Source organism: Sapajus apella, unplaced genomic scaffold (assembly GCF_009761245.1).
Source record: "Sapajus apella isolate SASKATOON/1434 unplaced genomic scaffold, GSC_monkey_1.0 scaffold53, whole genome shotgun sequence".
In the NCBI taxonomy this organism is placed as follows: domain Eukaryota; kingdom Metazoa; phylum Chordata; class Mammalia; order Primates; family Cebidae; genus Sapajus; species Sapajus apella.
In genome coordinates, this window is record NW_022436993.1 from 10,397,089 (window position 1) to 10,409,965 (window position 12,877).

General features: G+C 39.4%; 1 protein-coding gene across 2 annotated transcripts in view; it reads left to right on the forward strand.

The window, feature by feature from the left end:
• HACD1 (3-hydroxyacyl-CoA dehydratase 1) overlaps positions 1-7,635 on the forward strand; it is a 27,970-nt gene extending 20,335 nt beyond the window's left edge. For both annotated transcript variants that reach the window (XM_032243964.1, XM_032243963.1), the window contains exons 6-7: positions 2,331-2,509; positions 7,458-7,635. In XM_032243964.1, the coding sequence (XP_032099855.1) occupies positions 2,331-2,509; positions 7,458-7,540 (262 nt within the window). In that variant the 3' untranslated portion in view covers positions 7,541-7,635. The remainder of the gene's footprint in view (positions 1-2,330; positions 2,510-7,457) is intronic.
• The last annotated feature ends 5,242 nt before the right edge of the window (positions 7,636-12,877 follow it).

Genomic DNA, 12,877 nt, shown 5'->3' on the forward strand with positions numbered 1-12,877 from the left:
GGTGGGTGGATCACCTGAGGTCAGAAGTTCAAGACCAGCCTGGCCATGATGGTGAAACCGCATCTTTAAAAAAAAAAAAAAAAAAAAAAAAGACTTTCAACTAGCTTATAGTAGGAGTGATAGTTTTTTCTTCTGTTAAAGGAACAATTCTGCCAAAAAAAATCATTTGAAAGCCACTTAATCAGTTTGGATATTTTATTGAGACAGGTATGTAAAATGTCCAGTTATATGATTAAAAAAATTGAGGTATAGGAAAGGATTGATTTAAATAATACACAAAAAACTACACCAGACTAGTAAGAAAGCAAGGCCAGGAAGGGATAAACAGATACAGTGAAGGAATCGTTCTTCTTTCTTGAACATCTCATCTGTTTCGGCAAATAATTCTGCCCTCCTCCCCATCTTTTATCTTCGCATATCCCTGACATACAGGAATAAGGTGATTTTTAATTTGTCTCCAAACTTCTTCAATACTGACAACTTTGACTTTTCTTCATAGATATTTCTTAATGCCATCAAAGTGATTAAATAAAATACAGATTAATTTGATTTCTTTTTCCATCAAAATGTTGATCTTTGGTTTTAAATTAAAAACTTTTTTTTTTTAATTTAATTTTTTTGAGACAGGGTCTTGTGGTATCACCCAGGCTGCAGTACAGTGGTGTGATCTTGGCTAACAGGCCCCTTGACCTCCTGGACTCAAGCAATCCTCCTGTCTCAGCCTCCTGAGTAGCTGGGGCTACAGGCAAGCACTACTGTGCTGGGCTAATTTTTTGCTGTTGTTGTTAGAGACGGAGTCTCACTATGTTGTCCAGGCTGGTCTTGCACTCTGGCCTTTTGACCTTAATTTTCTGTGGTAACTGTTACATTGTGAACAACTTGGAGAAAAATGATTTTCTTTTTTCTTTTTCTTTTTTTTGAGATGGAGTCTCACTCTGTTACCCAGATTGGAGTGCAATGGCAGAATCTCAGCTCACTGCAACCTGCAACCTCTGGATTCAAGCTGTTCTCCTGCCTCAACCTCCTGAGTAGCTGGGATTACAGGCACCTGCTACTGCATCTGGCTAATTTTTGTATTTTTACAAGAGATGGGGTTTCACCATCTTGGCTAGGCTGGTCTTGAACTTCTGACCTTGTGATCCAGCTTCCTCGGCCTTCCAAAGTGCTGGGATTACAGGCATGAGCCACCGCACCTGGCCATGATTTTCTTTAATGAAGAAATGTTGTCATCTTGGATCCTTTAGGCCCCTCTTACTGGAGACCAGCCAGTTGAACAGAGTGTTTCCTAATTAAAAGTATACATGATGCCTGGCTTCCTGTGTGTTGCAGACCTTGCCACAGACCGAATGAACACATGGTGACTTTGGATTTAGAGTTGAACTTTCTGAGCTCTATTTTAAACAAGCCAACTACTCCTTTAATGTGGGAATTCAGGAAGTAACTTGTCAACTTGTTTTGTTATGGGAGCAGTTTTAAACAATATAATATACTTGTTAGTAGCTACTCATGCTTTAGGTGATATTATCAGTTTTCTGCAATAATTGCTTCTCATTAGTAACCACAAAGACTTTTTCAAATGCCTCTTAAAAATAACTACCTTGGTAATTTCAAGGTTTAGATATAAAATTTAGGATAATCACTGATCTTTTTAAATGCAGCATTTGATCAGTAAATTATTAGCTGCCAGGGGCAAAAGCAGTCATTTGTGATTCTATGAACCAAAGAAGTTACCATTACACTACATTTTATTAAACTACAGAGGCCAGGTGCGGTGGCTCACATCTGTAATCCCAGCACTTTGGGAGGCTGAGGCAGGTGGATCACCTGAAGTCAGGAGTTTGAGACTAGCCTGGCCAACATGGTCAAACTCCATCTCTATTAAAAATACAAAAATGAGTTGGGCATGGTGGTGCACGCCTGTAATCCCAGGTACTTGGGAGACTGAGGCAGGAGAATTGCTTGAACCCAGAAGGTAGAGGTTGCAGTGAACCGAGATTGCGCCACTGCACTCCAGCCTTGGTGACAAGAGCAAACTCCGTCGCAAAACAAAAACAAATAAAACTACATATACATTTTGTAATGTATAAAATTATTTTGGTACTCTAAAATTAGTTGATACTATTTTATTACAAAGACCTTGCCTTTTAAACAGGAAACTGTTATTAGGTGATAATAAACAAATCATTAAAATAGAAATATTAACTTTATGTGAAGTTATTGTAAAGAAAAGAAAATTTTGAAGTTTAAATTTAGTAGTAGCAATAGATCTGCAATGTAAAGTCTAATAACTATTGTAGAAAAATAATTCTCTGAGGTTTTACTTTCTCCAGATACAATTTTTTTATCATCTTATATCCTGTCGGAGTTGCTGGTGAACTTCTTACAATATATGCCGCCTTGCCGTATGTGAAGAAAACGGGAATGTTTTCAATAAGACTTCCTAACAAATACAATGTCTCTTTTGACTACTATTACTTTCTTCTTATAACTATGGCCTCATATATACCATGTAAGTATATACTTGTTAGTACTTTGATTTGACATAGAATGTGGAAATTTTTGGAAGGAAACCATAATAAGCAAGGGGAAATAACTAGAAATAATTGCTTACAAATACATTAAAACTTCAGTTTAGTCCCATATTTACTGATAATTTGGGAAAATTGAAGGGAGAGTGAGGCAAAAGACATTTCACTAGCTATGAGAATAAAGGCAAGTAGGCCAGGCGCAGTGGCTCACACCCGTAATTCTGGCACTTTGGGAGGCTGAAATGGGCAGATCACTTGAGGTCAGGAGTTCGTGACCAGCCTGACCAACATGGTGAAACACCGTCTCCTAAAAACACAAAAATGAGCCAGGCATGGTAATCCTGTAGTAGGCCTGTAATCCCAGCTACTCAGGAGGCTGAAGTAGGAGAATCACTTGAAGCCAGGAGGCGGAGGTCGTAGTGAGCTGAGATCGTGCCACTGAACTCCGGCCTGGGCAATAGAGCGAGACTCCGTCTCAAAATAAATAAATAAATAAGGCAAGCAAGTTAATGCATGGATGATTGCTGTCTCAAAATCATTTAAACATCAGCTTGGTATGATGTTTTTAAAGAAAGATAAAAATAAATCATGTTTAAAGCATTAGTGCGCTTTTTACAAGCATTTAGAATTGTATGTCTGAGTATAAACAATCTATCCAAGAAAATTTCAGAGCATTTCTATTTATTCATTAAGCATATACTTGGAAAAATCATCTAGGAGTGGGTTTGAGTCTTATTTGTGTTGCTCTGTGTACTTGAAAACAATAAAAGCCACTTTTCTTAAAGGATTTTGAATAACCCAGCCTCTTCACTAATTTCTCATCACCTTTCAGTAGTTACAATGAATTGGTGAGGCTTTACTCCATTTAAGTGCTAATAGTGAGGCCGGGCTCAGTGGCTCACTCCTGTCATCCCAGCAGTTTGGGAGATGATCCACTTTGGGTGGATCACCTGAGGTCAGGAGTTCGAGACCAGCCTGACCAACATGGCAAAACTACATCTCTACTAAAAACACAAAAACTAGCTGGGCATGGTAGCGGGTGCTGAGGCAGAAGAATCACTTGAACCCAAGAGTCAGAGGTTGCAGTGAGCTGAGATAGCACCATTACATTCCAACCTGGGCCAAAAGAGCAAAACTCTGTCAAAAAAAAAAATGCTAACAGTGATATATTTTTAGGTCAAATATTGATAGCTCTAAAACCTACACTGATGTGATATAAACTATTTCATCTAAAGGGGATGAACATAAAACTTGGCTGGCCTCTTGAGGTATCCAACTTTTTTTGTTTTTCTGAGACCGAGTCTGGTTCTTTTGCCCACGTTGGAGTGCAGTGGTGTGATCTTGGCTTACTGCAATCTCCGCCTCCTGGGTTCATGGGATTACAGGCACCTGCCACAATGCCCACCTAATTCCTGTATTTTTAGTAGAGATGAGGTTTCACCATATTGGCCAGGCTGGTCTCAAACTCCTGACCTCAAGGGATCTGCCCACCTCGGCCTCCCAAAGTGCTGGGATTACAGGTGTGAGCCACCGCCTCTGGCCAATGCCTTTAACTTGCATCTTTCCCAAAATCAGAATTTACTTAGTGGTGAAAGATGTGTTTTCCCCTCATCTTCTACCATTTCAACCCGATTCTGTATCTGATTTTCTACCCGGGCCAGTTCAAGAGAGCTAAGGAGGGGAAGCCTACTCTCTTGGCTCACATCCCTCACTTTTCCCAGTGGCTAATGGTAGCATGCCTTGAGCAGAACCAGAGCTTGCTTAGGTGTCTGACAGTTACAGGTTCAAGCAGTGGGTTATTCTCTTCCTCATGGCCTTTGAGGCAACTCCATGGAAACAGAGGACCTGAGGCACCTTTTACAGGTGTCCTGGGAGATGCAGACTCTGGCCTGTACAAGTAGCAGCTTCCCAGTTTACCATGCTGCCAGCTGCTGAGTTCCACTGGCCAGAAGATCACTCGGCCTGGGATGTGTTTTTCACTGAATTTTTTTTTTTTAATTCCCTCCTCCCCCTGCATTCTTGATGTTAGTAGTAGATCAACTAATTTTTCTTCGCTTATTAAATCCTTTGCTAATTAAAAGTACTTTTTGAGTACTTAGTACTCAAAAGTAGCAGTATAATTTCTCATTTACATTAAGATGAAAGAGGTTAAGTGAGTTGCTTAAAAATCACTGGCTGGCGGCTGGGCATGGTGGTTTACACCTGTAATCCCAGCACTTTGGAAGGCCAAGGTGGGTGGATCACTTGAGGTCAGGAGTTCAAGACCAGCCTGGCCAACATGGTGAAACCCTATCTCCACTACAAGTACAAAAATTAGCCAGACGTGGTGGTGGGCACCTGTAGTCCCAGCTACTTGGGAGGCTGATGCAAGAGAATCAAACTGGGGAGGCAGAGGTTGCAGTGAGCCGAGATTGTGCCACTGCACTCCAGTCCAGCCTCAGCGTCACGAGTGAGACTCCATCTCAAAAAAAAAAAAAAAAAAAAAATCACTAGCTGGTGAATATGGTGAATAAAGCCAGAGTTTGAACTCAAGCCCATACCTTCTGTTCAGCTACTCAGAATTTTTTGGCCGGGCGCGGTGGCTCAAGCCTGTAATCCCAGCACTTTGGGAGGCCGAGGCGGGTGGATCACGAGGTCAAGAGATCGAGACCATCCTGGTCAACATCGTGAAACCCCGTCTCTACTAAAAATACAAAAAATTAGCTGGGCATGGTGGTGCGTGCCTGTAATCCCAGCTACCCAGGAGGCTGAGGCAGGAGAATTGCCTGAACCCAGGAGGCGGAGGTTGCGGTGAGCCGAGATCGCGCCATTGCACTCCAGCCTGGGTAACGAGAGCGAAACTCCGTCTCAAAAAAAAAAAAAAAAAAAAGAATTTTTTGAAAATATTTAAAATAACTGGTCAGTGAGTTTAAGTAATTATGACCTGAATAAATTTAGGCCCCTAGATATATAATATAATGGTTACCTTTCTGAAGTTAGGAAGTACCTAAATAAAAAGAAATAAAACCTGTTATACATTTTGGCTCTGTTTGAGCTAAGTTCTACAAAGAAATTTTTACCCAAAGTTGCCTAAGCAGAATATTCAAAGCTTGTTGTGTGATAAGGTTCATTGGTTTGATTATTCTCATTATATTCAGAAATATTTTTACACTGGTATTGTTTATAGCTGATATTGATTTGTTTATCCACCAACATTTATACTGTGATTTGAAACACTGGTTCAAATTGGTTCAAAATATTCTTCAAATTTGACTGAGCAGATGACAATTTGTCCAACTGACCTAATAACATATATATTCATGTGTTTATTATGTAATAGACTAAATACCCTTATACCCAGCCAGGAAGAGCTTCTGCTTTAGGCCCCATTTAGAGGACCTTGTTGTAGCCCCTCACTGTCACTCCACACAGCAGCCCACTGCCTTTTTTCTTTTGAGATAGAGTCTTGCTCTGTCCCCCAGGCTGGACTGTACTGGTGTGATCTTGGCTCACTGCAACCTCCACCTCCCAGGTTCAAGCAATTCTCCTGCCTCAGCCTCCTGAGTAGCTGGGACTACAGGCGCATGCCACCATGCCTGGCTAATTTTTGGTATTTTTAGTAGAGACGGGGTTTCACTGCGTTAGCCAGGGTGGTCTCGATCTTCTGACCTCGTTATCTGCCCACCTTGGCCTCCCAAAGTGCTGGGATTGCAGACATGAGCCACCGCACCCAGCCACCCCTGAGACCATGGAATTTGCTATCCAGATGGCAATGAGCATGCATCTGGGCCCTGACTAGGCTTCTTCCTTGATCATTGTCCTGAGGGTTAACCATGTATCAGTATATGCATCCCTGAGTAAAGGATAGCTGGGGGGTAGTTATTTGTGAGCAGTATGGATGAAGCTTAGATGTATGCACCAGGGTCTCTACACACATGTACAGGAGACCCCTTGCGGTACAGGATAAGGCCAAGAGAATGGAGAAGAGGAAGTTGGGTGGACCCGTTTTCCCTGTGCTGGAATGTTCTGGCACAGCATTCCAGAGAGTTCAGAATTCTAAATTCAAACATGGTCTTCCATGTCATTATGAAGGTATTTTTTAAAAAGGTATTTAAGTTTGTTAAAAAACAAGCAAAAGTAGGCCAGGTGCAGTGGCTCATGCCTGTAATCCCGGCACTTTGGGAGGTCAAGGCAGGCAGATCACTTGGGGCCAGGAGTTCAAGACCAGCCTGACCTACATGGTGAAACTCCATCTCTACTAAAAATACAAAAATTAGCCACGTAGCATGTGCCTGTAATCCCAGCTACTCGGGAGGTTGAGGCAGGAGAATCGCTTGAAACCAGAAGCAGAGGTTGCAGGGAGCTGACATCATGCCACTGCACTCTAGCCTGGGAAATAGAGCAAGACTCTGTCTCAGAAAAAAAAAAAAAAAGCAAAAATAAAAACAAAGCCCCAACAATTACAGCATTATAATATTTAGGCATGTGATATGTAGCCTCCATTTGCACTCTTTTATTTGAGTCAGAGTTTTGCTCTTGTTGCCCAGACTGGAGTGCAATGGTGCGATCTTGGTTTACTGCAACCTCCGCCTCCCAGGTTCAAGTGATTCTTCTGCCTCAGCGTCCCGAGTAGCTGGGATTACAGGCATACAGCACCATGCCCAGCTGATTTTTCATATTTTTAGTAGAGACGGGGTTTCTCCATGTTAGTCAGGCTGGACTTGAACTCCCAACCTCAGGTGATGCGCCCACCTCAGCCTCTCAAAGTGCTGGGATTACAGGCATGAGCCACTGTACCCCACCATTTGCACCCTTACACTCCTGAGGTCTGTAAATATCCAGGGAACAGCAGTGGCATGGAATGTATTTACTCTCTAACATTGCCATATTTAACAGGTTTCAAGTATAAATGATTTTAAAACATTTTCTTTGTTTTCTTTTTCAACGAAGTGTTTCCACAACTCTATTTTCATATGTTACGTCAAAGAAGAAAGGTGCTTCATGGAGAGGTGATTGTAGAAAAGGATGATTAAATGATCCCTGCAAACAAGGTGCTTTTTCCAGAATAACCAGGATTTACTTGAGTCCAAGTTTTAATAACAAGAATAAACAACTTTGTGAAATATCATGGATTGTATGGTTTCTTAAAATATAACTTGAGACATGTGGTATTTGCCAATATTTGTGTTCCTCTTATGCCAGATCTATTTTTTACAAGAACTGTGCAAATATCAATAACTCTTGGGTAGGTGTTGATTACTAAGAAAATAATTAGGTGTATTACCTGGGGGAAAAAAAACTTCTACTACTTTTTTTTTAAACATGCTCAAAGCTTTTAAAATCAATATTTAGGAATTAGTTTAATGATTTACTATTATACCTGCCAGTGATATTTATGTGATATTTATAAATGAAAGTAAATGCAAATTTGTTAACAACTTGTTAATAATGTATTGGTGTTTTTGAACCCACAATCTATTTTTTCAGGAAACAAGGCAAAGTTATGATTAATAACAATTTTTGGAAGCGTGGATATAATTTGCTAAAATAAGACTTTTGATGTAGGTAAAATAACAGCGTAAAAACACACACATGAATTCAAGTGGATGTGTCACAGTTGGAAAATATTCCTTGGAAATATTTCTAGGCAGTTGAAATTATTTATACCGCTAAAAAAATCTATTTTTATTTAAATTAGCCACTTAAAGACAAGCTTTTCAACTGTGAAGGTTTTAAGAGGTTAGGAAGAGCATACGTATTTGCCCCACTGTTAAAAAAATAACAGGACATCTGATTACAATGCTGTATTCAGGCTGGGAGTGGTGGCTCACACCTGTAATCCCAGCACCTTGGAAAGCTGAGGCAGGAGGATCATTTGAGCTCGGGAGTCCAAGACCAGCAACACAGCAAGACCCCATCTCTTAAAAATATATATGTATATACAAAAAAAATTAACCAGGCATGGTGACACATGACTATAGTTCCAGCTACTTGGGAGGCTGAGGTGGGAGGATCACTTGAGCCCAGGAATTCCAGGTTACAGTGAGCTATGATGGTACAACTGCACTTAAGCCTGGGTGACAGAGCAAGACCCTGTCTCTGAAAAATAATGATGATGATGATGATGAGGCTGTACTCAGAACTTTGGTTGAGAAAATCTTCTCTACACTGTGGAATTGTCTTGTAACAATTGTTAGGATAATCCACTTGTGGTACTTAGGTAGCTAAATATTTTGGGGTATGATCTAAAAACAGACTTATCTCATTCTGAATTCCACTGAACAGCAAAATGTCTTGTAATAAAGTTCCTGTCTTTGTATTTAATAAAAAAGATATGCTAGAAATACTTTAATGCCTTAATTTGTAAGTAGGGCCTTTAAAAAATGTCCTTCTTTTATTCAGAAATGTTGATTTACTACCCAGTTTTTGAGAAAATATTAAATATGTGATTTTAAAAGAAAATAAACTTTTTTTTTTTTTTTGTCCAATGGATATCTAGTTCTAATTTTGGCTTTAAATGTTCTGTATTGTTTCCATTTAACAATCAACATGTAACATTACACTTTTAAAAATCACTTGATTTTGTGGTGGTAACCTTTACAGATATTTTTCACATAGAGATTTGTAGTTTTTTCACAGAGATTTGTAGTTTATTTTTCACATAGAGATTTGTAGAATATTGTTGCAAAAGTTTACTTTATAACTTGGTTTTTCAAAGGTGCTATTTCTTTTATTACATTACATTATAATGTTTCCTCTGCAGCTTAATGTTTCATTGAGCAATATGGATTAGGTTACTAGTTCTCAAAAGTCCTAATATTCATTCTGCTCTTTACTCGATCAGATTCGTCTTGGATTTTTATACGGAAGAAACTGTCAGGGAGTCTTTACCTTTGGTAATATAGTATAAGAAATTCACATATTTTATTAAATGCCTGTCTTATGAAAAATATTTAAATCATATTTCAAAAATTTGCATTAATTCAACTGGTACTGCCTACAAGTAGCTATAATATTCCTTTTCTTATGTTGTGGAATATCTTGAAGTAGGAATTGTGAATAACTTTAATAAAAATGAAAACCCATTAAACTATTTTGTGATCCTTTAATATATGCAAAGTACACTTAAACTATAGATTTTGTTTACCTTCAATTCTAAATGGTTGTTTAGAAAATAGAGTGCTAAGCAGTAGTTTGATTTTAAGAGGAAAAAATATTTGAAAAGACACTTTGGTTGACAAAAAGGAGTCAAACCCTGTAAAATATTTGAAGAGATTTATTCTGAGCCAAATATAAATGACCATGGCCCATGACACAGCCCTCAGGAGGTCCTGAGAACATGTACCCAAGGTGGCTGGGGTGCAGGTTGGTTTTACACATTTTAGGGAGGCATGAGACAACAGTCAAATACACTTAAGAAATACCTTGCTTTGGTCTCGAAAGGGAGGACAACTTTGGGGGTTGGGGGTTCCAGGTGGAACCTTATAGGTGGATGTTGGAAGTAAAAGTTTGAAGGTGCAAAGAAAACGAGCACTCAAAGAAGTTCTCAGCAAGGCAATTTTACCTACACAGAATGGTGCCACCTGTGAACCTGCTCGCCACAAGAGCACCATGAACAAAGGAGAGGGGAACTTTTTATCCCTAATGCATGAGGCTTCGACCATGTGTCCAGTCTCCATTGGCTGGAGCTGGACCTCACAGTCTAAGCTAAACCCCAATTGGCAAAGAGCTTAAAACTATCCTAAACTGGTAAAGACAATGGAGAGCAAAGGGAGGGAGGAAGTCACTTGCTAAAGAGCTAGGAAAGCAATAACATGTCTAAATAAGGAAAGGGGTATATGCTATAAGCTAAGACATGCCTGGCCATGTCTAGGCACACCCTGACAGGTTAGGGCATCAGTGGGTTAGGCCTTTTAAAATTCAAAGAACAGGGAGACAGGGTATGCTTTATTTGAGGAAGAACTTGAGTTTATCTATCAGATTTTAAAATTTTTGGATTGACAATTGGTTGAGTTTATCCAAAGACCTGGGATCAATAGAAAGGAATGTCTGGGTTGTGATAAGAGGTTGTGGAGACTCAGGAGTTTGAGACCAGACTGGCCAAGACAGTGAAATCCCATCTCTACTAAAAATGCAAAAGTTATCCAGGAATGGTGGCATACCCCTGTCATCCCAGCTACTTGAGAGGCTGAAGTCTTGAATTTAGGAGGCAGAGTGAGACCCCATCCCAGAAAAAAAAAAAGGTTGTGGGGACCAAAGTTTTATCATGCACATGAAGCCTCCAGGTCGCAGGCTTCAGAGAGAATGGTTGTAAAATGTTTCATATCGGACTTTGTCTGTGTTGATGTTAATGCTGGAGGTGTATAATCAAGCATGTCTCACTCCTACTTGCTGTCATGGCCTGAACCAGTCTCTCAGGTCAAAAGAGCCCTAGCTGAGGAGGAAGTCCATTCAGATGATTGGGGGAGGGCGGACTTAGAATTTGGTTTACACTGTTTTCTGTGACTGCATCTTCTTTTGAGCTTCTCCATAAATCACCGTAACTTTCAATAGGCAACTCAGGGTTTTCAGTAGGCAAGCCAGGACTTTCAATAGGCAAGTCAGGGTTTGTATCAGATAGAACTTTAGAATGCAGTCCTGTAGACTTTGGCATTTGAAACACAGATCCAGAAGTTCTGATACTAGCAACTTTCATTTATACTTGGTGACAATTCCTTTATATTCTGTTTTCCATTTTCATAGCTTTATAGCTTGCTAGATTATACAATATGCAAGTTTTAGAAAATATTTTTCAAGATGTTAATTTGATATGAATACAGCAACATCCTTGATAGTTTTAGCCTTTTAAAGAAGCATGCCAAAAATATAGGAAAGTCATTTTCCCCAAGAGTTTTTGTTGCTTGACATCTGTTGATTTTCAGAAGCATTATTTTCTTATCGTTAGATGTTTAAGCATCTAATTATTATGCTGCTATCTCATACTTTCTAATGATATATTCAAATGATCTAAATTTTTCAATAATCTCTTTTCCTCCCTACAAATATGTATCTCAGGCCTACTGCTTGTCAGGTCCTGTTGTAGGGAATTAACATCTTCCTCATATTTTACCTTTATCTCCCCTATACAGTAAAGCTTTGGCAAAATTACTGGTTTAGATTGGTTAGTAAATCATAATGCAAAATAATTGTATTTTAACAAAATATGGTGTGTTGGTAATCTGATGTGATGGGTTGTTAACTACATGTGTATAAGCATATTAGGGTACCACTAAATAAGACAGAATTCTGGCTTAAAATGACTTCATAACAAAGTTAATATTAGTTATAGATGATGAGACTGATACAATAGATCATTAAGAGATCTTTGAAGGAAAAAATAACTGTAAAAGACAACATTTAAAATACCTTTCAGGCCGGGCGCGGTGGCTCACGCCTATAATCCCAGCACTTTGGGAGGCTGAGGCGGGCGGATCATGAGGTCAGGACATCGAGACCATCCTGGCCAACATGGTGAAACCCCGTCTCTACTAAAAAATACAAAAATTAGCTGGGGATGGTGGCGTGCGCCTGTAGTCCCAGCTACTTGGGAGGCTGAAGCAGGAGAACTGCTTGAACCCACGAGGCGGAGGTTGCAGTGAGTTGAGATCCCACCACTGCACTCCAGCCTAGAGTCTGGCAACAGAGCAAAAATAAAATAAAATAAAATACTTTTCATATGCCTATGGGAAGCATAGAGGTACTTTCCTTTCACATACATTTAGATTTGGATTAAACATATAACTGATAGAATAAAAAATAAGCAATGCAGTTTTGTAGTTTCTAGTAGGAAGGCATTGAATAGAAGTTAAAATTCAATTTGTTTATGGTTTTAGTCTAAACTTACAAAATATTTAAATAGACATAGATATCTCCTTGAGATACGAAGCTTAAAAACACATTGTAAACATTTTAGATTTTTTTTTAATGTTCTGTTATAGCTTTTAAAATATATTGGTTGCCAGGCATGGTGGCTCACGCCTGTAATCTCAGCACTTTGGGAGGCTGAGGCAGGTGGATCACCTGAGGTCGGGAGTTCAAGACCAGCCTGACCAACATGGAGAAATCCCATCTCTACTAAAAATACAAAATTAGTCGGGCGTAGTGGCCCATGCCTGTAATCCCAACTACTCAGGAAGCTGTGGCAGGAGAATCACTTGAACTCGGGAGGCGGAGGTTGCGGTGAGCTGAGATCACACCATTGCCCTCCAGCCTGGGCAACAAGAGTGAAACTTCGTCTCAAATAAATAAAATTAAAAAAATATATATTCTTCATTTTTTATTTTAAAATAATTTTAAAGTTACAGGAAAGTTGTTAAGAATAGTAGAAAAAG